Source organism: Lampris incognitus, chromosome 3 (genome assembly GCF_029633865.1).
Source record: "Lampris incognitus isolate fLamInc1 chromosome 3, fLamInc1.hap2, whole genome shotgun sequence".
Lineage (NCBI taxonomy): Eukaryota > Metazoa > Chordata > Actinopteri > Lampriformes > Lampridae > Lampris > Lampris incognitus.
In genome coordinates this window covers 80861529-80887612 of record NC_079213.1, presented here as the reverse complement: position 1 = coordinate 80887612, position 26084 = coordinate 80861529, and the positions used below count along the sequence as shown (strand labels likewise).

Sequence of the window (26084 nt, the reverse complement as noted above, 5' to 3'; positions counted from 1 at the left end):
CTACATTGGTGTCAGAAGTGGGATGGTGAGACCGTAAGGCGGTGCTCCCGAGTGCCCCCCGCCCCCCCTGAATTCGCTACAGTAATTTATTAGGTTATGGTGAGGACTGAAAGATTTCGAGTTGCGTGTAAGAAGACAGCAATGCTGAGAAGTATTTTTGGGTGCCTGTTGTAGCCCATCAATAAGTCATTGTACCAATAATTGGAAACCCAAACTCATCATGGGCCACCATGGTTTTGTAAGAGATCTGTGCCCATTACCATTTACAAATGATCACGGTAAACAAAATGGTACACACAAATGTGCATTTCGTGTGAATACCTATTGGCTATCCGTGACTAAAAAAGTTTGAGATTGAACTTCATTCATTCGTTTGACGGCGAAAGACGGACTACAACTCCCATGATGCATTTGCGATTCGGCACTCGACATTTGTGATCGGCGCTCGAAGCGGTGGGCTGCACTCTTCCTCTTGAAGTAAGTCTCAAGTTAAAAATGGATACGTGGTAGGAAACCCCCCCCCCCACACACACTTTTCAGTGAAGGAACACCTCGAAACGGGAAAAACAACCACTTTCCGAGACGACAGCAACAGACGGATTAAAAAAAACATGTTTCCGCGTAAACAAGACTATGCGACGAAGAGGGCAGGCGGAGCGCGGAGCGGCTCGGTGCTCAACTTCAGAACGGCGCTGGGCTCCGGCTCCGTCCGTCGCAGCTCCGCCGTGCTGCCGTCGGTGCTAACGTTCGCCGTGATCGTGGCGTCCGGAGGCCTCCTGCTCATGATAGAGAAAGGAATGCTCAATAGTATGGAGACTCCGCCACCCCGGGGCGGCGGCAAACGTCCAGACTACGTGCGACAGATTAGGCAGCACAACGCGGCCGAGGACGCCGAGTCGCAGGTAGACGATCAAATGCAGTAGTTGTGTCTGTGTCGGTGGGGAAAATGGCAAGTGTGTACAGTATTTGTACACGGTGTGTGTGTACCGTGTGCATACTGTAATGCATAGCTATAGTGCGTAGTGTTTGTAGTTTGTAAAGTGTTTTGTGTTATAGTGTGTAGTATGTATAGTGTAGTGTGGACTTGGGTCTTATGAGGTTCAGTAGTGATCAGCGGATCATTAACATCGTCAATAGCATTTTACTTTTTACGTGGCTACTTGTCAGATTTAAACGAACAAAACAAGATTTGAACTCAGATCTGTGGAACATTATGTGAAATAATAACGAGTGCCTTGTTAGACACATGAAACACAAGTACCTAAGCCAAACCCCCTTCTTTGTTTGTCCATCTCATCTAGATACTCCAGGAAATCCGTAACCGCACCATCCGGACCATGTGCGGCCAAAAGAACATGCCCCACAACGTGTGGTCCCTGAGTCCCCTACAAAGGAAGACCCTGCTCCAGCACGTCCTTGTCAACGACGAGCACCGCTTCCTCTACTGCTACGTCCCCAAAGTGGCCTGTTCTAACTGGAAGAGGGTCCTCAAGGTCCTGAGCGGCGCCCTGGAAAGTGTGCATGCGAACATCAAGATGGACCACCGCAGTGACCTGCTCTTCCTCTCCTCCATGAAGCCCGAGGAGATCCGCCACCGGCTCAAGCACTACTACAAGTTCATGTTTGTGCGGGAGCCCATGGAGCGTCTGCTGTCTGCTTACAGGAACAAGTTCGGAGAGATCGAGTCGTACCAGAAGAAATACGGCGTGGAGATTGTAAGGCGTTACAGGAAGGGCCGTGCAAAGGACGCGTCGTTGACAGGGGATGATGTGACTTTCGCCGAGTTTGTTCGCTACCTGCTGGACGAGGATGCGGAGCGCATGAACGAGCACTGGATGCCAGTGTACAACCTGTGTCAGCCTTGTGCCGTGTCCTATGACTTCATCGGCTCCTATGAGCACCTTGAAAGGGATGCGGAGCACATCCTACAGCAGATTGGGGCGCCGCCTCATGTCCATTTCCCGGAGCGGCAGACGTGGTACAAGCCAGTGACCACAGAGACGTTGCACTACTACCTGTGCAGCTTACCGCAGAAGTTAATGAGGGAACTTCTACCCAAGTATATTCTAGACTTCTCTCTCTTTGCCTATCCCCTTCCGAACACAACAACTGAATACTGCAGACATTGAGCGTGCAATGATTTATAGTTTTGAAATTATTTTTATACAGAATCTCTTCTATGTATTTTTTATTCCTAGGGAACCAGCAGTGTTTTAATATCATTTTTTATATGGGATGTTCAAATGGTATTGCAAAGTACTGAGTGTTAGAAGAGATGGAGATTACCCTGATGTCAAAACCACTAAAACTAAAGACAAACTTTAAAGACAGCAAAATAAAATTTAAAAAAAAGTTACTGACAGCAAAATCGCACTGTTGTCCAATGTCCATTTCAGATGTTACAGAAATAGACTTACAGTAAATAAGCAATAAGCTGAAATTCAGTAAACGCTGATGAAACTTTAAGTTGCAGGACTGAGATTTCTGATTTATTAGTTTTGTCCATGTGGATAATAGAGGGTTAATGGCTGGAATCTGGTTTTTATGGGCATCCTGGTGGTTTACCACACTAAAGCACATACAGTGTACTCAAGTGTTATGGGTTCAAGTCCGCGTCACGTATGGTGTATTTCATGGCCTCCCTTATTTATCCATTTCCTATCTTTAGTACGACCCTCCACTGTGAGCCATCTAATAAAGCAGAAAAAAAATTGATAAGGATTGTCTGCTAACTGATGCATGGCATGTAACTGTACAAGTAATTACTCTTTGTCTATTTATAAATTTAATAATTTAAAAAAACATGGACGTTAAATACAAAGGTCTTAGAAAATTATAAACACTGGTTTGGGCTGACCTGTCCTTGGTGCCAACACGTGCACGCACACACGTGCATGCACACACACAGAACATTTGATGTAAAACATGCATCAACCTCCTGCCCACACTTTGCAATGTATACTTTGTATCCACTTAAGTGAACAAAGTCAATCAGAGTGGACATTTGGATGGGGAAAAAAAAGAAGACAGTCTCTTCAAAATGCTAGCTCCGACATTAACTTTAGCAAGAATAAAGCATGATTTCAGATGTAATAAATATCCTCTGGGTCTTCAATGAACGGAAAAGGGAATGTAAGGAGAGTGCTTCACCATCGAAGCCACATGCCAACATCAAGAGTTCAAGTGTCAAGATTTCATCATTTTCTCCAGACGACTTGCGACTCTCGTCAGCACCTTCATTTTTCTGGCTTTCAAACTGCTACTCTTTAAAACTCACATTTCTGTGGAGAGAAAAAAAAAAGAAAAAAGGATTAGTTAAAAAGATAGCATAATACAGAAGGATCCAAATACAATATTATAGCTTTTTCAACTTAAAAAAAAGTTTATATATACTTAGTGGAGGCCTACTTGTCTGCAGATTTGTCGGTGGAGCGGTCAGTCATTCGGAGGATGGAGCGCTCTGGGGACACAGTTTGGGGACTGACACTGAGAGGGGAGGGACTCCTCAGGGAGGAGAAAGAAACACCCTGTCTGCGAAGCTCCTGAATTGCCCTTTCCCTGAGTACACATACAGCAACAGAGAAGTCACGAGACAATTTCAAAACACATAATTTTAATAATAGTTTAAACTGCGGTTGTATCTTTTTATAAATAATTAAAACGAACAAGCCTTTTCGTGGGCGCCCGGGTAGCTTAGCGGTTGCCTACCAACATGGGGGTCAGCAGTTCAAATCCCCGTGTTACCTCTGGCTTGGTCGGACGTCTACAGACACAATTGGCAGTGTCTGCAGGTTTGAAGTCGGATGTGGGTATGTGTCCTGGTCGCTGCACTAGTGCCTCCTCCGGTCGGTCGGGGCGCTCCCCGGATTGGCAGAGAGGGGGTGGAGCAGCGACCGAGACGGCTCAAAAAAAGAGCGGGGTAATTGGCCAGATACAATTGGGTGAAAAAGGGGGAAATAAAAAAAAAACAAACAAAAACGAACTGCCTTTTCATTTAATGTTGAGTTATTCTTTACAGTGTCCAATTTTGTTCTCTCATGGATCTTACCATATTTTGAAATATTATTAAACAAGTGGTGCAAGGCATAACAGATTCCACCCCTTGCAGGCTGAGCAAAGTGAAAGATCATGGTGCCAGGTAAAGATTTCCTGTCTGACAATTAGAATAATTTAGTGGCTATTGACCACTATTTTGAGTTATTGCCTTTTGAAATACCATAACATTGAGTTTGACATTTGAAAGTCAATATCAAATGTCATGGTGTAAAATGGAAGACCAGTTGAAATTTCCCATCTGTCAACAATATTAAGTGGTGACCTGTAGCTATATATTTGAGTTAAAATGGAATACATGTAATTTTGATATAACCTTAACATCCTTGACTTTAGATCCTACCAATCTTCAAGTTAATGCATCCTGTGAATTGAAAATGAACATTAAAACCCCAGTTTGAAGTAAACTGGACAAGAAACTGAAATAATTTTATTTCTAACCTTGACCATGATCCATTCTTGTCCAAAATGTTGTATCCCTTAATATCTATCTTTTTTGTTTCATTCGAACCAATAGACATTTCTGTAGTGCTGCTATCACACATCCATTCCATCCATTATCCAAACCACTTATCCTGCTCTCAGGGTTGCGGGGATGCTGGAGCCTATCCCAGCAGTCATTGGGCGGCAGTGGGGAGACACCCAGGACAGTCCACCAGGCCATCACAGGGCCAACACACACACACACACACACACACACACACACACACACACACACACACACACACACACACACACACACACACACCTAGGGACAATTTAGTACGGCCGATTCACCTGACCTACATGTCTTTGGACTGTGGGAGGAAACCGGAACACCTGGAGGAAACCCACGCAGACACGGGGATAACATGCAAACTCCACATAGAGGACGACCTAGGTCGACCCCCAAGGTTGGACTACCGTGGGGCTTGAACCCAGGACCTTCTTGCTAACACATATGCACAAACAGGACCAAAGGCAATGGCCCACCTGGGAGTAAACATCATCAGAATGACTTGACCTGAATATCAATTGGGGAAACTGCTTTAATTAACTAAGGCAGAATTTCTAAAACTGAGGTTGGATGGAGCTTTATAAGTCATGTAAAAAAACAAAAACAGTTCAGCTTACCGCTCAAAGCGTTCTGTGGTCAACTGTCTCTTGAGAACATCTAGCTCTGTCTGCAGCTGAGAGACTTTCCCTCGGAGTTGGGACACCTCCCTGGCATGCCCTGCACTTAGTATACACACACCCACACATCATTTTCATTAGTAACAATTCTTTTTTTTTTAAAGAGCTTTTTTCTTGGCATTTTGCACCTTTATTTGATAGCGAGTCAAGAGAGAGACAGAAAAGACGGGAGAGAGAGGGGATGATATGCGCAAAGGGCCCAGGCCGGATTAGAACTTAGGCCGCTGCAGTAAGGACTCAGCCTTATGTGATATGCGCTCTACCAATTGAGCCACCGGGGTGCCCCCATTCTCCGTTTTTTTTTTTACAATAATATGCCCTATATATTGGAAAGTACATTGTTTATCCTAGAAGGAAATATAATTATTGCTGTACTAACAGACTTGACACTACACACCATTACAAAATACATAAAGCTAACACTTTTTTTTTTAAATGATACTGACATCAAAATTTGAAAATTCCTATTGATAGGCCATGTTCCGAGTTGGAATGTGACCACGGAGAAATTCAATGGCCAAAACAGCGCGTCTACGGCCATGCGAGAGAGTTCTGTGGTTGACTGTAGATGGTGTCCAATGACAAATTGTGCCAGTGGCTACGTAGACACCAGTCAATTTGCATATAAGGTGTGTCCTTTCACCCCCTCCTGCTAGCTACTTGGCTTGAGTTTGTGCTATTTTGCTGAGACTTTATTATCTATCTATCTATCTATCTATCTATCTATCTATCTATCTATCTATCTATCTATCTATCTATCTAAAATCTATCTATCTAACAGTTATTTGTATCATCGAACATATTATTCGCTAAGTTGTATTGCACTGCTGTGCCGTAGGCCTACCACCATGCCGTGGTCACATGCGAAATGCGTGGTCACCAAGCCTTGGTCGCATGCGAAATGCATGGAAAGACAGTAGCCAATAGCTTTGAATTCATAAAATCACAACTATTTTCGGTTATGATTCAAACTCCCAATGTTAAAAAATGTGTTCCGAAAGGGCATGTCAGTCTCTCTTTAATATATAAAAACAACAACGCTTCATTACCAAACCTGTTAATATGTGCGTATATGACACGGTAATCACAATAACCACTATACCTCTTCCAATAAAAAAAAAAAAAACTGTATTAAGTAATAGAACAGAAACAAAATTATTATTTTGATAAATCTATAATCAAATAAACAATTACACTGAGTTAAGTTAAAGGAAATATTTCTTAGTCATCTACTGTCATCTGCTAACAACAAGTTAAAACAAGATATTGACAAGCCCTTGCCCAACCCTTTTATCCACAAAATGACATGTAAAGTATATTTCTTGGGTTTGTCTTACATTTTGCTGTCGGCCAGGGTGAGTCTGTCTCGTAGGACTTTCAGCTCTGACTCTTTCTCGCTTGCAGTCAGGTGGGTTTGGAACTCCTTCTGCCGATTGGTGGAGAGGAGCGTCTCCAAGTTACGGACAGTCAGCCGCTCACTCGCAAATTGCTTCTTTAGCAGCTCTGTCTCTGAGCGAACATCCTCCAGTTCTCCGGTTATCTAGGGGGGCAAAAGAGACTCATCACTCAAAGAAGGTACAGCCGGAGTATAGATATGCTGAAGAAGGCATCAGGATCTATGAGGTTTAATGTCTTTGAAACTGTATGGCTGTTTGATTATACATAATTTCTTTAGGTAAAGGCACAACAAAAGTGAGCATATTTTTGAGTGACCACCCAAAGCAGGCCGTACCCTTTCCAGTTCCATACTCTTGGAGGTGAGCTGGCGTGCAGTAAGCTCCTTGTCTGAGTCCAGTTTGACACAGAGTTCTCTGACGGAGGCCAGATCAGAGACTAGAGAGGCTTTTTCCTGCTGCACTGTACGTAACTCCTCCTCCAGCCGCGACATCCCCCGAACCAGCGATGATACCTGGGCCTCATATGCCTGCTGTGCTTGCATATGCTGGAGAAAGTGTGTATCTCACATTATACAATCGTTTGTTATATGGTTCAGCAGTAAAGATGGAAACCATTTCATGCTTATGCAATTTATGATCAGGAAGAGTACAGTTTGACAATTAAATAAAACTACTAAGGAGAAGGACCTTAAACCAAACTTGATTCAACATAATTCTTAACATGTTTTTCACCTTTTTTACATGAACTTCTATGTTACTCCGAATCTTCCCTAAGATCATGCCCATTAATCATAATACCACACATTTACAAGCATACAGTACATGGTGAGGGTGGTAATGGTAGTTTAATTTATTTAAAAGGAAGGCAGACTAGAAAAGCTTTTATTCCTATCAACAGACAAATCTTTTACAGTAAATTATTTTATTACTAATATTTAATACAGAAAAATTATCAAAATTCCTGTCTATTTAACAGAGCTTTGAGTTGACCTTGTGCAGCTACTGGATATCTTAAAGGTAAATGAATAGGAGTTTTTGGTTGCGGATTGTAAACACAACATTCAAAGTTGGCTTCTCCCCCCCAGCTCAGACACCAGAAACACATGCTCCCCAACCGCAGTTGCCAGAACACAGTCCAGTGCCACACACATCTAGTGGGTCATAAATGATGATTGAGAGGGATTATTTTTGTATGAGTCTATACTACTTATTGATTTTTAGGAAAATCATACTCAACTACAGCTGTAACTGCATGTGCATTTACAGATACTTTGTGCCCTGTCTCACCTGTTGTATCTCCCTCTCTTGGTGGCTGACTGTCTCACGGAGGTGCCTGCGCTCTGTGTCTGAGGAGAGAAGCTCCAGGCGGATGGAGTTGTTGAGGCCCTCCACCTGTTGCAGCTTCTGCTCCCTGTCCTCCATCTCTGAGTGGGCCTTCCGAAAGCACTCCAGCATGTCCCTGTTCTCCTGCTCCTATGGGCCAACATCAAACAATTAGCCTGATCAGAGCAGATAACCTGGCCTCTAGTGATGCACAAGCCAGTGCATTCTTGGTGCTGGTTCCAAGCCTGGTTAAATGGGGAAGGTTGCGTCAGGGAGGGCAGCCAGCATAAAACCTTTGCCAAATCAAATATCCATCCATCTATCCATTGTCTTAACCACTTATCCTGCTCTCAGGGTCACAGGGATGCTGGAGCCTATTCCAGCAGTCATTGGGCGGCAGGCGGGGAGACATCCTGGACAGCCCACCAGGCCACCACAGGGCTGACACATACACCCATTCATTCCTAGGGACAATTTAGTACCGCCAGTTCACCTGACTTACATGTCTTTGGACTGTGGGAGGAAACCGGAGCCCCCAAAGGAAATCCACGCAGACACGAGGAGAACATGCAAACTCCACACAGAGGATGACCTGGAATGACCCATCAAGGCTGGGCTACCCCGGGGCTCGAACCCAGGACCGTCTTGCTGTGATGCGACCGCGCTAACCACTGTGCCACCGTGCCGCCCCAAAATCAAATATGCAGATCATAAATCAAAAATTTCCATACCGGCTCAGTCGAGGCCCAAGTTACCAACGACCGCCACCAGTACTGTTGGCCAGCAGGGTGCTGGTAGAAACTACGCTACTGCTGGGCGAAGAGAAGGAGAGGAGGAAGGCATGTCCAGAGGCAGCGGGACAGGAGGAGGAGTAGAAGTGTGGAGGTGAGAGTCAGAATTTGAATGTTGGTACTATGACTGTTAAAGGGGAGCTGGCTGATATGATGGGGAGAAGGTAGATATACTGTGTGTGCATGAGACCAGATGAAGGGGAGTAAGGCCAGGAGCATTGGAGGTGGGTTCAAACTTTTCTACCATGGTGCAGATGGGAGAAGAAATGGGGTAAAGGTAATTCTGAAGAATATTTCAAGAGTGTGTTGGAGGTGAAAAAAGTGTCAGACACAGTGATGAGTATGAAGCTGGAGATTGAAGGTGTGATGATGTTATCAGTGCATATGCCCCAAAAGTTGGGTGTGATATGGAAGAGAAAGAAGAATTCTGGAGTGAGTTGGATGAAGTGGTGGAGCGGATACCCAAGGAGGCGAGAATGGTGACTGGGACGGAATTTAATGGGCATGTTGGTGAAGAGAACAGAGGTGATGGGTAGGTATGGTGTCAAGTAGAGGAATGTGGAAGGACAGATGGTGCTGGATTTTGCAAAAAGGATGGAAATGGTTGTGGTGAATACATAGTTCAAGAATAGGGAAGAACACAGGGTGACATATAAGAGTGGAGGAAGGTCCACACAGGTGGACTATATCTTATTAAGTAGGTGTGATCTGAAAGGGATTGGAGACTGCAAGGTGGTGACAGGGGAGAACATAGCAAGGCAGCATCGGATGGTGGTCTGTAGGATGACTTTGGAGATCAAGAAGAGGAAGGGAGTGAAGGCAGAGAAAGGGATCAAATGGTGGAAATTGAAGAAGGAAGACTGTTGTGTGGAGCTCAGGGAGGAGTTAAGACAGGCACTGGGTGGTACAGAAGAGTTGCCGGATGGCTGGGCAACTACTGCAGAAATAGTGAGAGAGACCGCTAGGAAGGTACTTGGTGTGTCATCTAGACATAGGAAGGAAGACAAGGAGACTTGTTTGTGGAATGAGGACATACAGGAAAGTACAAAGAGGAAGAGGCTGGAAAAGTAGAAGTGGGATCGTCAAAGAGATGAGGAAAGTAGACAGGAGTACAAGGAGGTGTGGCATAAAGTGAAGAGAGAGGTGGCAATGTCAAAGGAAAAGGCGCATGGTGAGTTGTATGAGAAGTTGGACACTAAGGCAAGAGAAAAGGACTTGAATCGATTGGCTAGACAGAGGCACCGAGCTGGGAAGGATGTGCAGCAGGTCAGGGTGATGAAGGATAGGGATGGAAATGTGCTGACAAGCGAGGGGAGTGTTGAGAAGGTGGAAGGAGTACTTTGAGGGGCTGATGAATGAAGAAAATGAGAGCGAGAGAGAGAGAGTTGAATGATGTGGGGATAGTGAATCATGAAGTGCAGTGGATTAGAAAGGAGGAAGTGAGGGGCAGCTATGAAGAGGATGAAGAGTGGAATGGCAGTTGGTCCAGATGACAAAGCTGTGGAGGCATGGGGATGTTTAGGAGAGATGGCAGTGGAACTGTTAACTAGATTGTTTAACACAATCTTAGAAAGTGAAAGGATGCCTGAGGAGTGGAGAAGTATACTAGTACCAATTTTCTACAATAAGGGTGATGTGTATCAGCCACAGCATGAAGATATGGGAAAGAGTAGTGGAAGCTAGGTTAAGAGGAAAGATAATGATTAGCAAGCAGCAGTATGGTTTCATGCCATGAAAGAGCACTACTACTACTACTACTACTTATGGCTGCTCCCGTTAGGGGTCGCCACAGTGGATCATCCGTTTCCATTTCTTTTTGTCTTCTGAATCTTCCTCTGTCATCCCAGCCACCTGCGTGTCTTCCCTCACTACACCCATAAACCTCCTCTTTCGCTTTCCTCTTTTCCTCTTCCTTGGCAACTCAATATTCAGCATCCTTCTCCCAATATACCCAGCATCTCTCCTCCACACATGTCCAAGCCATCTCAATCTTGAAACGAAAGAGCACTACAGATGTGATGTTTTCTTTGAGAATGTTGATGGAGAAGTATAGAGAAGGTCAGAAGAGTGATATTGTGTCTTTGTGACAGGCTGCTAAGAGAGGAGGTGTGGTGTTGTATGAGGAAGTAAGAGTGGCAGCGAAGTATGTAAAAGTGGTGCAGGATATGTATGAGGGTAGTGTGACACTGGTGAGGTATGCGGTAGGAAGGATGGATGGATTCAAGGTGGGGGTGGGATTACATCAAGGATTGGCTCTGAGCCCTTTCTTGTTTGCAATGGTGATGGACAGGTTGATGGATGAGAGCAGGCAGGAGTCTCTGTGGACTATGATGGTCATGGATGACAATGCGATCTGTAGTGAGAGTAGGGAACAAGATGAAGAGAGGCTGGAGAGGTGAAGGTATGCACTGGAGAGAAGAGGAATTAAAGTCTGTAGGAGCAAGATGAAATACATATGTGTGAACCAGTGGGAGGACAGCGAAATGGTGAAGATGCAAGGAGTAGAGGTGACGAAGGTAGATGAGTTTAACTACTGTTCAAAGTAACAGGGAGTGCAGAAGAGAGGTGAAGAAGAGTGCAGGCAGGGTGGAGTGGGTGGAGAAGAGCGTCAGGAGTGATTTATGACAGAAAGGTCTCAGCAAGAGTTAAAGGAATGTTTTACAAATGGCAGTGAGAGCAGCTATGTTGTATGGTTTGGAGGCGGTGGCACTGACAAAAAGACAGGATGCACAGCTGGAGGTGGCAGATCTGAAAATGCCAAGATTTTTGTTGGGAGTGACGAAGAAGGACAGGATTAGGAATGTGTATATTAGAGGGACAGCTCAGGTTGGACAGTTTGGAGACAAAGCAAGAGAGACGAGATTGAGATGGTTTGGACATGTGTGGAGGACAGACGCTGGGTATATTGCGAAAAGGATGCTGAATATGGAGCTGCCAGGGAAGAGGAAAAGAGGAAGGCCCAAGAGGAGGATTATAATGTGGTGAGGGAGGACATGCAGGTGGCTGGTGTGACAGAGGAAGATGTAGAGGACAGGAAGAGATGGAAACGGATGATCCGTTGTGGTGACCCTTAATGGGAGCAGCCGAAAGTAGTAGTAGTAGTAGTAGAGCAGAGGGTTTTAACACAGTTAAGAGGGAGCAAGAGGATAGACTGAAAGCGTTAAAGCACTGAGTAACACTTATGATAACTGGTTGTGTATTGGTAAGAGCAGGCTCTCAAAAAAACTAGAGCAGCACAGGGATAATATTGAAAGGGTCATACAATATGCAGCAGTATTATCTTGCCTTTGCAGCCATCAGTTTCTCTATTCTGGAAACCTCAGAGATGTAGGAATGAACTCTCAACTTCAGCTCATCTTTCTCGTGCAAGACCTCTTCCATCTCAGCATGTATAGCCTACACAAATAAGACATCAGATTAAAATAGAACAGAAACAGATTATCTATTACTATACCCTAGACCATTTTACTGAGGTTGCTGACATCTACAGGTTAAAAAGTCTAAAGGTTAAAAATATGCAAGGCTGATCTTGGTACTCTTTGATGTTAGCATAGCAGGATAAGTTGCACGTAATAAAATTAATAATGCTCTGTTGGATGTAGGCTTGCCAAAGGCAAGTTTATTTGTACAGCCCCTTATCATCGCAGAGGTCAAAGTGCTTTACAGACAAAAGATTAAAAAAAATAAAAGCATAAGATAAACAAAAGTACAGACAAATTTGATAAAAGTACAGACACTTTTAAAACTGAGTTAGTAAAATAAAAAGTGCCATAAAACTGATTAATTAAAAGTAACAACAATTGGAGAATATATATAAAAATAGCAAAATGTACAAAACACACACACACACCAAGAACTTAGCTGTAGGCTATTTTGAAAAGTAAGGTTTTTAAACTGCTTTTAAATGTGTCCAGTGTGGGGGCCTCATTGACAGTACTATTGACAATTGGAGATGCTGGCTCTGTCTGTCTGTATTTTCTTATTTTTTTGGTGGGGGGACGTTTCTCGGCATTAACCTTTGGGCAGCGGGACTCTATAAAGTAGTGACCCGGTGCCAGATCTAGATTGTAAGTACGCATCCAAGAGGAAGCTATGATAATGGCAGATACAGCGCGGAAAAGACGCTGCCAGGGATGAAAGAAAAATTAATCTGACTGAATTTTTTTTCCCACGACAACATATCAAACGAGACATTTCACCGGTGATGGCATTAATAGAAATAAAATGACTATAAAATAAAAGCGATCCATACGAAAGGATACAGCACTTGTCATAATCCAAAGAAAAGGCAGCCAACCCAGGCAAACCAAGACAGGAATCATATTTCAGGATCGTCAAATAATGTAATATAATTCCAAAAATTAGTCCAGGTGGTCCCTTATTATGGTTTCTATCAGTCATGCCGATCAGCATGGATTCGGGTCGTCACATTCATATTCAGTGCATATGCTTTTAATTTGTCTTTAATTACACCAAATTAATTTAAACCTAATTAATTTCATAAAATTTAATTGAACAAATTTAATAATACATTTAATAATAAATTTTAAAAAACACCCCCTCTCAGCAGCAGCAGCAGCAGTTTTGTCCTTCACAGAGACTCCACTGTCACCGCTTTGCTGAGGACAGGCTGCACAACTCTTCCTCCGCCAGCACTAGTCTACCTGCGCCCTCTCAAGCCTCCCCAGCTCCCTGTGGTGCCCTGCCTAATGGCGGGGGCACCGGCCCCATTCGCTCAGCCACTTCTGGCCAAAGAAAGAATGTATGTTTTTTTTTTTATGGTTCCAATAAAGGGCATCGTCCAAACCTTACACCCTCATTAAAAGAGCTGTTCCCTGCACTAATCACACCATCACTCAGGTAGTTTCAGGTGTTAGCACGAATAGCTTTCTGATGCCCCCTCCTTCCCTGGGTGAGGCTATTGAGGGGCAGGCAGTGCTTGTCGCCCGTTCTTCCCCGGCCTGGATGCAAATATAGTGAGGCGAAACGGCAAGCGGACAAAACTCATTCCAAAACGAGAGTGAATCATGGGTTGGCTCCTTTAGTGCTCGCCTGTTGGCGAGCAATGAAGGGGAGGATGGGAATGAAGGGTGACGCAAAGTTAGCCACCTGTACACTGGGATGCGTTCTGGCAATTGTGGTCAGGGGGCATATGCTTCTGGTGTTATTAAGCCGGGGGGGGGACTTTGAAAGTTGTATTTACAAACCATAACCAACAATTCTTCTCGTACTACCTTTAAACATAACTTGTTTGTCAGTGGTTAATGTCATCTACACAAACAGCAGCAACAGACAAGGTAAAGGTGCTATGTGTAAAACTTCAGCTTTCCTGAAGCATAAATAACAGCAGGGGTTTCTCAATGGTACCAACTAAAACACATTTAACGACTCATTGCCTTCTATTCCCATATTTCTGCATTGAACACACAAGGGCTGGGAATGTGTTTGTTGTTATTAGATGGCCCACCCCTGAAAAGACATGGCCAGGAGTTGCAGTCCTCAACAAACTGCAGCAATCACAACAATGATATCTACTGAGTGAATTAAAAAATGCCAGATGTTGGCAGTGTTGTGTATCCACTGCTTTTCCATTCTAAGTGGTTTTGCTAACCTTGATTTGTCTTATTATTTTTATTGCTGAATGACAGGTCAGGGCTCAAGTAGAATTACACATGGCACCTTTAACTAGATGCTAGCAGTAAGAAACACAATGTATCTACTGTTTTCCAACTGTTGAGTATCACTTTTTATTACACACTTGGTTCTCTCTGGTCATTGTGGCCAGGTCATCCTGCAACCTCATGTTTTCTCTGAGTGTAATCTCTTTGTTCCTACTGAGGCTTGCCAGCTCCTCCTGAGCTGTATCCAGCTGTCGCCTCAGACTGGCTATCTCCCTCTCACGGCTGCTTAGCACCCCGTTCAGCTGACTGCAAGGAGAACAAATCAACATTACAACAAGCTATCAAGCTAATTGCAACCCAAAAAAGAAGGTGTTGCATCTGGTTTTATAGTGAACTGCGTGACATTGCTCGATGACAACATGTCATCTTTTAAGATATTCCTTTTTTTGAAAGTGAAACGCCTTTACTTACCATACAGAGTTATCCAGGTTTGTGATGGCAAGTCTCTGATCTTCAAGGGTCTTTTCCTACAAAATTTTTGACATATCAACAGGATTGCTTCACAAATACTCTTCTGTTAGAATCAGGAGCTTTTAAATCAGGATCAGAGGGTTATTACTGGTAAAGCAGATGACAAATGCAAGGTCTTTGCCCCGCTACCACTGGGGTCTGACATGACTTTAGTTCCCTAGAAATGACAAGGACATACAGAAAGCAGAGAGAGACATTTGGTGACAGCTACCCTCTTAGATAGCTCCTCCTGGAGCACTACTAGCTTCTCAGTTTTCTGGTCCATCTCATCTTGCAGAGCATCTTTCTCCATGTCCAGAACAGAGATGGACTTCTGAAGAACAGCTACCTCCTCCTTGTGGTTGGAACCCCGATTGCTCAGTTCCCCTGTCAGATGAATACAAATCAAACAAGCAACCTGTCATGTCAATGCAGAGAAACTGTATTAGGGGTTACCTCCATGAGCCTCCATCCCAAAAACATTTCAAATCTGTAAACTTTCACCTATCCTCTCTTCCAGTTTCTCAATCTGTTGGTGAGCAGCTTGCAGCTCGTTGGTCTTCACAGAGAGTCTGTGTTGAGTGTCACTAAGTGATCGCTCCATCTGCTCCTGTAGCAGCCTATGCATGAGCACAAAAACATCCATTAGCATAACAAGGCGCTGGCAACAGATTCATCAAAAGAGTTTAATTGTTTAAGGCGATTTTGTTTTATTGCATTCGAGTGTCAGACGGAAGAATGACAGGCTTACAAGTAAAACATGCTAGACCAACCTTAACCCAGAAGGTCTCAAAGTATTGAGAACTAAATTGTACAAACTGCTCAACTCACAAAAAAAAAGAAGAAAAAAGTATGAATGTTTCTAAGGGCACTTAAAAAAAGAACAAAAAAAAAGTATCTTGCCTCACGTGACTTCAGAAATGGTGTGAATAATTAGGACAAAACAGTTGATTGTTTTGTCTTCCTTTACTTGTCACTTGTTCCTACTGAAAACAAACCTCAGTGCATTAGCCTCAGCCCTCTGCTTTGCCGTCTCCTCCACATTTTGGACAAAGGCAGTGGACCGAACCTTCAGCTCTCCTTCCACAACTTCCTTGTTCTCCTGCAATATGCACACCTCTGAGCGCAGGTCCAGTCTTTCCCGCTCCAGCTGGATGAGACAACATATAATATGCTATTCATGTCAACACTGACACAGCAGCAATGATAACAATGATATGAAAGAGTGAGTGTGGAACGATCTGCAGCACAATTCTGTCGCAGTGTTGATATATTAATGGCGAACTTAAAAGACAGTTGTTGGACATTGGTGCATGAGATTAAGCAGAGTGTTTGAATGGTTTCATTAAGATATCACAAGGGCTTACACGCTTGATAGTACTCTCCAGTTCAAGCATCCTCCTCTCCTCCTCCTGCCGGTCTGTGAGTGCTGAAGTCTGGATAACCTTCAAAGGACCAGAGACATTGGGTGTATGGGCTTAATTGAGAGATCCATAAAAAGCAAAGATAATTCTGCATAAACCATATGTAAGTATCTGAAACAAGTGAGGGCTAGGAATACATTCTAGCATATTGTACACACCATATATATATTACACTGTGTATTTTTATAATGTCATTCTTAATGCCAGAATACTTAGTTTTGAAAGTTCTTGCAGAGATGACTCTAGAGTCAAATATAAAACAAGATAAACTCAGAATTCAATGAAATTAGTGGTTTGCTAAAAAATAAGAGTAAAAAAAAAAACAACTACAAATTGTGCCATTGCAAATATAGAACTAAATATTCATGATTAAAAAAAATAACAAAAATCTATCGATTGTGTCATGATGAACACAGAACTAAGTATTCGAGATTCAAAAAATAATAGCTTATGTTATAAGCTGGGGACTACGGCACAGACCTTTAATCGTTCCCTAAGTGAATCTCTTTCAGAGATCATCTGCTGGAGCTCAGTTTCTGCCAGTTCCCGCTCCTCCTTCAGATTCAGCATTTCAGCAGACAGCTCTGTCCCGTTACAGGTCTGCCTTAGTTCATCTTGAGCCTACACACACACACACACACACATACACACACACAGCTGGTTTAACACAAATTTGAGAAGAGTAATTTTAAAGATGTAATGTAGAGGAATGAAAATCAGTAGGAGCAAGACGGAATACCTATGCGTGAATGAGAGGGAGGACAGTGGAATTGTCAGGATGCAAGGAGTGGAGATGACAAAGGCATTTGAGTTTAAATAATTGGGGTCAACTGTCCAAAGTAACGGGGAGTGCAGTAGAGAGGTGAAGAAGAGAGTGCAGGCAGGGTGGAGTGGGTGGAGAAGAGTGTCAGGAGTGATTTGCGATAGAAGGGTACCACAGCAAGAGTTAAAGGGAAGGTTTACAAGATGGTTGTGAGACCAGCTATGTTATATGGTTTGGAGACAGTGGCACTGTCGAAAAGACAGGAGGCGGAGCTGGAGGTGGCAGAGTTGAAGATGCTAAGATTTTCACTGGGAGTAACGAAAAAGGACAGGATTAGGAAGGATTATATTAGAGGGACTGCTCAGGTTGGACGGTTTGGAGACAAAACAAGAGAGGCAAGATTGAGATGGCTTGGACATGTGTGGAGGAGAGATGCTGATTATATTGGGAGAAGGATACTGAATATGGAGCTGCCAGGAAAGAGGAAAAGAGGAAGGCCAAAGAGGAGGTTTATGGATGTGGTGAAAGAAGACATGCAGGTGGCTGGTGTGACAGAGGAAGACACAGAAGACAGGAAGAAATGGAAACGGATGATCCGCTGTGGCGATCCCTAACGGGAGCAGCCGAAAGTAGTAGTAGTAGTAATTTTATAGATGTTATGTATTTAAGGCAGTATTTAAGGCCTGCCTCCCCTGGGGGGCGCCAAAGAGTTTCATGGGAGACGCGCAAAAAAAAAGGCAGGAAAATACAAGAAAATGTCTGAATTGAACTCAGCAGAAAGTATGACGATGTATATTTAAAGTTGGGATTTTCTGATTTAAAGCAAGTACCGGTTGAGGCTGCAGGTGGAAGGCGACCTGCACTTGTTCCTGTCATCAGTACAGCCCCACATCCACTGCCTGTGTACAGCCAAGACGCAGACTCACTGCTTCCATTAAGGTAGAGAAGGCTATGTAGGCTATCCTTAGTAGGGTTAAAAAGAGTGAGCAATGTGTATTTTTCCCAGAATGCGTTTTAAACTGACCTGTTAAGTAAAGTTTAAGCCTTTACGCATGGTGTCAGGAAACAGCATTGTGCATCAATGGGTTGAGTACATTTTCATGTTCTCTATTCCGTTTGGTTAAAACGTGATGTGTTCAATTTTTTTTTTACTTCAGAAACATGCACAAATAGGCATTGACCTATATACTAATTTTTAACCACTTTTATTGATTTTTATTCAAATGTGGGAGATTGTATTAGAACTGAGTGTTCAAAACAAACATTTTCAACCCTTTTATGGTTGCAACCCTTCATTTTAAAACAGAGTGTATTATTATTATTATTCCTTTTTATTAAAATGGGGGAGGCCCCAGTGACTTGATGTTCTCTAAAGGGAGGCTCACTGCCTTACACTTTGAAAACCCCTGCTTTAAAGCATAATATGTCCAGTAAACATGAACAGGTTGCTGAGTGGCAAGTGATTCAAATAATTGACTCACTGTCCCGCACTCTTGTATTTCTGCATTTAACAACACAGGAGCCGAGCAGGATGTATGTTTTTATTTGCTAGCCCTCTTGGAGAGGTACCAAACGATTTCTATTTTCATTTGCATTTTTCATTCATACCAAGGAGAGACAGAGGTCAGTACTTGGGTGGAAATGACACACTGCACCTTTAAATTATGAATTTGATGGGGCTACATTTCTTCAACTTGCCTTTTTGAGCTGAGCTTTGAGCTGGTCCTTTTCGGAGCTGAGGGCCATCACGCTGGTTTGGATCTCCTCCATGTGCTTCTCAAAGTCCTGCAGGTAAGTCTTCAGCTCATCCCTTTCCTTTGCTATACGAGACAATTCAGTCTCCCCAGTATGCCCCTGAAAATAAAAGTTACTGACAGGTGTTAACTTTGATTTGATTCAGTAAAGATTCATAAGGAAGAGTTTTAGCCACGTTTATTGTCTCCCCTTACCCTGCCTATTCTGGGCCTAGAACTCCTGCCCGGGCTACGTGAGGGGCTCAGGTCTAGCCCTCCTGGCCCCCTGGCCCTCCTGTAATGCTCAGCCTCTTGCCGGTAGTAATCCCTTTCTTCCTCCAGGCTCCTGACAAATGCATCCAGGCGGGACGGGGAGCGCTCTCTCCCACACACACCATGTTTAGCCCGCATGGTCTCTAGCTCCAACACCAGCTCTTTTTCTAGAGAACAGCAGCTTTAAGTTGTTGAAGCATTAAGGATTAAGTAAACAATTTTTTAGCCTGTTTCCACCCACTCACATTTTGGGAAAAGGTGGAAAAAGGGGGTTGAAAAAAGGAAAACGAGGTTGGTGTGGGGAAGCTGAAGTAGCATTGTTGTGGTAGAATGCCATGGCCCAGCTTCTCAAAAGCCAACCCAGATAATGTAGTTGATTAATGCCAGCATACTGACTTTTTACTCATCATATTTTATTGGTGTAATGTGTTGGACCCCACGTGTGTTGGCATATGAGGTGTCGGTGTCCTTGATGCCTTCTATTGACATTGGCAAATGGGAAGGGGGCTGTTAATGTATTACCAGTCGAGGTCAAGGCCCGGGTTACCAACGGTCAAGGCCCAGGTTACCAACAAAAGCCAACGGTACTGTTAACCAGCAGGGTGCCGGTGGAAACTATGCTACTGTTGGGCGAAGGAGAGGGAGAGGGAGAAGGCATGTGCAGAGGTAGTGGGAGAGGAGGAAGGGTAGGCGTGTGGAGGTGAGTCGGAACTTTGAATGTTGGCACTATGACTGGTAAAGGGAGAGCGCTAGCTGATATGATGGAAAGAAGAAAGGTGGGCATACTGTGTGTGCAAGAGACCAGGTGGAAGGGGAGTAAGGCCAGGAGTATTGGAGGTGGGTTCAAACTCTTCTATCATGGTGTGAATGTGAGGAGAAATGGGGTAGGGGCAATTCCAAAGGAAGAGTATGTCAAGAGCGTGCTGGAGGTGAAGAGAGTGTCAGACAGAGTGATGAGTATGAAGCTGGAAATCGAAGGTGTATTGCTGAATGTTATCAACGCATATGCCCTGCAAGTTGGGTGTGAGATGGACGAGAAAGAAGAATTTTGGAGTGAGTTGGACGACGTGGTGGAGAGGGTACCCAAGGAGGAGAAAGTGGTGATTGGAGCGGACTTCAATGGACATGTTGGTGAAGGGAACAGAGGTGATGAGTAGGTGATGGGAAGGTATGGAGTCAAGGAGAGAAATGTGGAAGGACAGATGGTGGTCGATTTTGCGAAAAGGACAGACATGGCTGTGGTGAATACATATTTCAAGAAGAGGGAGGAACACAGGGTGACGTACAAGAGTGGAGGAAAGTGCACACAGGTGGACTATATCTTATGTAGAAGGCGCGATCTAAAAGGGATTGGAGACTGCAAGGTGGTGACAGGGTAGAACGTAGCTAGGCAGCATCGGATGGTGGTCTGTAGGATGACTTTGGAGACCAACAAGAGGAAGAGAGTGAAGACACAGCCGAAAATCAAATGGTGGAAGTTGAAGAAGGAAGAATGTTGTGTGGAGTTCAGGCAGGAGTTAAGACAGGCACTGGGTAGTAGTGAAGAGTTACCAGATGGTTGGGCAACCACTGCAGAAATAGTGAGGGAGACAGCTAGGAAGGTATTTGGTGTGTCATCAGGACAGAGGAAGGAAGACAAGGAGACTTGGTGGTGGAATGAGGAAGTACAGCAAAGTCAGAGATGAAGAAAGTAGACAGGAGTACAAGGAGGTGCAGCATAAAGCGAAGACAGAGGTGGCAAAGGCAAAGGAAAAGGCGTATGGTGAGTTGTATGAAATGGTTAGACACTAAGGAAGGAGAAAAGGACTTGTACCGATTGGCTAGACAGAGGGACCGAGCTGCAAAGGATGTGCAGCAAGTTAGGGTGATCAAGGATAGAGATGGAAATGTGCTGACAAGCGAGGAGTGTGTGCCGAGAAGGTGGAAGGAGTACTTTGAGGGGCTGATGAATGAAGAAAATGAGAGAAAGAAGGTTGGATGATGTAGGGATAGTGAATCAGGAAGTTCAGTGGATTACCAAGGAGGAAGTGAGGGCAGCTATGAAGAGGATGAAAAGTGGAAAGGCAGTTGGTCCAGATGACATACCTGTGGAGGCATGGAGATGTTTAGCCGAGATGGCAGTGGGGTTTTTTAACTAAATTGTTTAACACAATCTTGGAAAGTGAGAGGATGCCTGAGGAGTGGAGAAGAAGCATACTGGTACTGATTTTCAAGAACAGGGGCGATGTTCAGAACTGTAGCAACTACAGAGGTATAAAGTAGATCAGCCACAGCATGAAGATATGGGAAAGAGTAATAGAAGCTAGGTTAAGAGGAGAGGTGACGATTAGCGAGCAGCAGTATGGTTTCATGCCATGAAAGAGCACCACAGATGCGATGTTTGCTTTGAGAATGTTGATTGAGAAGTATAGAGAAGGCCAGAAAGAGTTGCATTGTGTCTTTGTAGATTTAGAGAACGCATACGACAGGGTGCCGAGAGAGGAGGTGTGGTATTTTATCAGGAAGTTGGGAGTTGCAGAGAAGTATGTAGGAGTGGTGCAGGATATGTATGAGGGAAGTGTGACAATGGTGAGGTGTGAGGTTGGAATGACAGATGGGTTCAAGGTGGAGGTGGGATTACATCAAGGATCGGCTCTCTGAGCCCTTTCTTGTTTGCAATGGACAGGTTGACAGACAAGATCAGGCAGGAGTCTCCATGGACGATGATGTTCGCGGATGACATTGTGATCTGTAGCAAGAGAAGGGTGCAGGTTGAGGAGAGCCTGAAGAGGTGGAGGTATGCATTGGAGAGAAGAGGAATGAAAGTCAGTAGGAGCAAGACAGAATACCTATGCGTGAATGAGAGGGAAGACAGTGGAATTGTCAGGATGCAAGGAGTGGAGGTGATGAAGGCATACGAGTTTAAATACTTGGGGTCAACTATCCAAAGTAATGGGGAGTGCAGTAGAGAGGTGAAGAAGAGAGTACAGGCAGGGTGGAGTGGGTGGAGAAGAGTGTCAGGAGTGATTTGTGACAGAAGGGTACCAGCAAGAGTTAAAGGGAAGGTTTACAAGATGGTTGTGAGATCAGCTATGTTATATGGTTTGGAGACAGTGGCACTGACAAAAAGACAGGAGGCGGAGCTGGAGGTGGCAGAGTTGAAGATGCTAAGATTTTCACTGGGAGTAACGAAGGACAGGATTAGGAAGGATTATATTAGAGGGACTGCTCAGGTTGGATAGTTTGGAGACAAAGCAAGAGAGGCAAGATTGAGATGGCTTGGACATGTGTGGAGGAGAGATACTGGGTATATTGGGAGAAGGATACTGAATATCGAGCTGCCAGGGAAGAGGAAAAGAAGAAGGCCAAAGAGGAGGATTACGGATGTGGTGAGGGAAGACATGCAGGTGGCTGGTGTGACAGAGGAAGATGCAGAAGACAGGAAGAAATGGAAACGGATGATCCACTGTGGCAAACCCTAACAGGAGCAGCCGAACGTAGTAGTAGTAGCTGTTAATGTGTTATACTCTAGAAAAAAAAGAGCCAGCAAAGATCTCCCACAAAGCAGCCGTATGATGCAATACTATTTTTTGTTGATTCTATCACCAGAGCGCTCAGTTTTACCACACTAAGGAAATACCAACAAGTTTTCAGCTCAAACACTGTATCAAAGGTTCACTACCTCTTTAAGACTAAGAAATAGAAGCGCTGGTGCCCAGCGGGGAGCGGCTTTGTCACATTATGTATAAGTTTAAAAGAAAGCAACCAGAATCAAAGAAAAGTCTACGATTCACAGTGAGCTGCTTACCAGTCACTGTCATTTTCTCCATTTTGTTCTGCTGCCTCTTCTTCTCTTCCTCCAGGAAATTTAGAAGTCCCTCCATTTTCTCATTTTGTTCCTTGAGCTCTGCCATCTGGTCCCTTAGACAGCCTTTTTCATAGTCCTCTTCAGACTGCTCCTGGGTTTTCAGTATAATGGAGTCAGAACAGGGGTATTCATATTTCACATACTAAAACTACAGATAAACAAAGACATCAGAGCTCCGCATTTACCACCCCAGAGAGGGTTTCAATATTTTGACTAGACTCTTAAAGGAAAAAATTGTGAAATAATGACAGAAGGGTCAGCTCTATGATTGTAATACCTACCCTTGTAACTGGATAACCCTTGAACAAAAATAAATAAAAAAGTATTTTCTGGGGACAATAACACATAGAAATAACATGTCAGTGTGTTCCTATTCAGTGGCATGTCATAAAAAGCCAAAACGCATATACCCTTCTTATTTTTGTGATAATATCCTCCAGATCCTCAATGGTTTTATGCTGCCTTTGAATTTCTTTCTGATGAGAACACAAAGGAGAGGTAGTTATAAACTTTCTTTCCATTGAATCGGTCTCAAATTATTTTACTTTTATGCATCAAGTGCCTTGTTCATGGTCTCCAACTGTATGTATTACACCTTAATCCAAATTTTGTTTTTATCGTCTTAAAGCTCTCACTTTAGATTCCTGCAATTCTAGGTCAGCAGTCTCCAGCACCAGCTCTTTGTCCATCTCTAGCTGCTTAGCGAGGTGGTCGATTTGCGTAAGCTCTTCGCATAATTCCTGGTTTTTTGTGGACAAATCTGCAACTTCACTGGAGGCATTCCGCTTCTTCTGCTGCAGTCCCTCTATTTTCTGTTCCAGTGTCCTGTTGGTCTCCTGCAAGTATTCAATCTGTGGACCCAATGTGACAGTTATCTGTAGCAAGCCATGTAAGGTGACAGGCTGCATGTAGGGTAGTGATTGGGGGAACAATCATAAACGTTTTTGTTGTTGACATCTTTACAGCTTTGAATGTGGCCAGCACTAGCCAACCAGCAAGGCAGTCAATTCCAGCACTTTTGTCATTTGTCTACAAGAAGTCCCTCAGTGCAAATGCACATACATGACATAAGCTTACTTGAAGGTTAAGATGGGTGATTAATTTCTCATTGCTGACATTCTGGGCCTCTAGGGAGATGATGGCATGAGGACGCCCTCCGTCAAGTGCATGATGCAGACGCTCAATCTCTATGTCCCGCTCCTCTACCTAACCGCAGTGTTAAAAAAAGATACAGTGCAGTTATCTACAGCAACTAACATTTTGAAATTCCATTCATGTCCAATGCATGTATTTGTTCTTTACCTGAGTGCTCAAGTGTTTGATGCATTCCTGAGCTTTTTCCAGGTCTAGTTTGACTTTTGTGATGTCTTCCTGTAACTCGTGAATCCTAGAAATAAATTATGGTAGAGTGTTGAACAGTCCCTATGTGAATAATGTCCAACACTTCCCGTATGCAACAACCACTTGTCTAAGTGTCATAGCTGATAAGTTACATGGTAGAACAAACCTTCCATCAGCCAGCTGCAGCAGATCAGCTATGTATGGATCATCAGGCTGCAACACGGGATAACCAGTGGTAGCTGAGGGAGGTATGAGCTCATCAATTTGCATTCTCTGACGTCTGAAAGGGATGCTGTGCTTTTTCCCACCTGTCAATCCACCCAATAATAGAAATCAACATCCCATATTTATGTCAAGCTTCATATCTCATCATGTATGACTTTTGGTTGTGTGCTTGCCATCAACATAGTGGTTAAATGGTGTCACATGCAGAATATTAGCAACACACATTGAAATAATTGTAAACCACGAGTTCTATACTCTGTTAGTGTGCAGTTAAGTTGATCTTTCACTTCAGTCAAACATTTTCCCTTTGAACTATGCACATCGCCACAGAATCTCAGGAGCCTTTATCCTCCCATGTTAGCTACTCCTGAGATCCCTCATCATCATTGCCATTTTATCCGCTGATAAACTTTTCCTTTTTTTGTGAATGTACCAGATGTATAATTTTTAAAGTAGCGTTCCAAAACGGAAACCAGAAGGTATAAATACGTGAACTAAAGACTCCTCTACTAAGTTAAAAACATAATTTAAATATATGCTACCAGGCTACTACCTGGCGTCTGCACTACAGCTTGCATGTTCTTTTCCTGGAGTTGTTGGATGCGTTCAGCTTTAGCCTTGCTGTCCTTCTCCAGGCAGCGGACCTTGTGCACATACTGATTATTCAAGAACTTCAGGTCAGTGGTCTCATGGTCCAATCTCCGAACGTGGGCCTTGAGATCTGAAACAAGACAAAATTAAAGACTGTAATCATATCAGCCTCTGGCGGATGAGTATCATCAGCATGGGGAAACATCAAGAACATGGTAAGGAGGAGGACGGGGGCTGATTCCTCAGCCATTGTTCACCTCTACAGACACGGTCCTTCTCCTCCCGCAGTTTGAGAAGCTCAAGGTGCAGCTCATTGTTCTCTTTGACCAATCTCGCATTCTCTTTCTTATACGGCTCCAGCAGGGCATCCACGTTTCGACTTTCTTTCTCTGTCTTTCCTGCTGACAGTTTGGCATTGCGCAGGCTTTCAGTTGTGTGGACCAAATCACTGCAATACAGAAATGACGTTACTGACCCCAAAATTCAGCAACTTTGTCAACTGCACTTGTTCAGCTGTGGTGGGCATTTGACAAGGAGTAGAGGGCCTTATCAATCTCACCTGAACAGTTTCTCCACCAGTGGCAATGTCTCAATTCCGAGTGGTTGTCGGTACCCCAGCTGATCGAGACGTTTTCTCAAGTTGATAAATTTCCTTTCTGCGTTAGTGCTCATGGTTGCTCTCCAATACTATATATACATTTCAATCACACAACTCATGTGCCACAGCAATTATCTAAACGTCAGATGATACTAGATGAGGCTAATTTTATTAACCAGCTGAGAAAGCCACATTTGTTAACCTAAACAGAAACATAGTTTCTAGGTTGACTTAGCTAGCCCTCATGCTAGTGTTAGCTAGCTTGGAAACCAAATTAACGTTAAGCGGCTAGCGTGCTAACGTTAGCTAGGCACCAGATAATTGTTGATTAGTAGCCAATAACAAATGGCTGATCAGTTGTTACCTCAACCTAACAAACGAAAGGATCGTTAATTTGGTTATCCTACCTTGCTCGAAAGGA

General features: G+C 43.8%; 2 protein-coding genes across 4 annotated transcripts; one reads left to right on the top strand and one right to left on the bottom strand.

Annotated features, from left to right (window-relative positions):
* Positions 1-489: 489 nt before the first annotated feature.
* Positions 490-3346, top strand: chst14 (carbohydrate (N-acetylgalactosamine 4-0) sulfotransferase 14). The gene is made up of 2 exons (XM_056276105.1): positions 490-902; positions 1302-3346. The coding sequence occupies exons 1-2, from the start codon at positions 612-614 to the stop codon at positions 2127-2129; spliced, it is 1119 nt and encodes a 372-aa protein (XP_056132080.1). The 5' UTR covers positions 490-611; the 3' UTR covers positions 2130-3346.
* On the bottom strand, positions 3156-25813 carry cep135 (centrosomal protein 135). Of its 3 annotated transcripts, XM_056276102.1 has the most exons (25): positions 25625-25813; positions 25323-25513; positions 25028-25195; positions 24416-24557; positions 24211-24295; positions 23986-24114; positions 23544-23759; positions 23319-23384; positions 22849-22999; positions 19005-19228; positions 18754-18909; positions 16773-16913; positions 16236-16313; positions 15867-16018; positions 15373-15488; positions 15101-15255; positions 14830-14885; positions 14496-14664; positions 12023-12133; positions 7911-8096; positions 6959-7168; positions 6564-6766; positions 5167-5271; positions 3409-3558; positions 3156-3281 (listed from the first exon to the last, which is right to left on the bottom strand). In XM_056276102.1, the coding sequence occupies exons 1-25, from the start codon at positions 25735-25737 to the stop codon at positions 3260-3262; spliced, it is 3495 nt and encodes a 1164-aa protein (XP_056132077.1). In that variant the 5' UTR covers positions 25738-25813; the 3' UTR covers positions 3156-3259. The 3 variants fall into 3 exon arrangements, with proteins under 3 accessions (XP_056132077.1, XP_056132079.1, XP_056132078.1); XM_056276104.1 differs by lacking the exon at positions 23319-23384; XM_056276103.1 differs by lacking the exon at positions 3156-3281 and having other exon boundaries at positions 3391-3558.
* Positions 25814-26084: the final 271 nt, after the last annotated feature.

Bases quoted from the DNA above. Each gene is read 5' to 3' on its own strand.
- chst14 (XM_056276105.1), top strand. From the start codon at position 612: ATGTTTCCGCGTAAACAAGACTATGCGACGAAGAGGGCAGGCGGAGCG. The intron at 903-1,301 runs GTAGACGATCAA...CATCTCATCTAG, and splicing joins CCGAGGACGCCGAGTCGCAG to ATACTCCAGGAAATCCGTAA.
- cep135 (XM_056276102.1), bottom strand. From the start codon at position 25,737: ATGAGCACTAACGCAGAAAGGAAATTTATCAACTTGAGAAAACGTCTC. The intron at 24,296-24,415 runs GTTTGTTCTACC...ATTTATTTCTAG, and splicing joins CTGCAGCTGGCTGATGGAAG to GATTCACGAGTTACAGGAAG. The intron at 12,134-14,495 runs GTGTGTAATAAA...TTATTTGTGTAG, and splicing joins CAATGACCAGAGAGAACCAA to GCTATACATGCTGAGATGGA.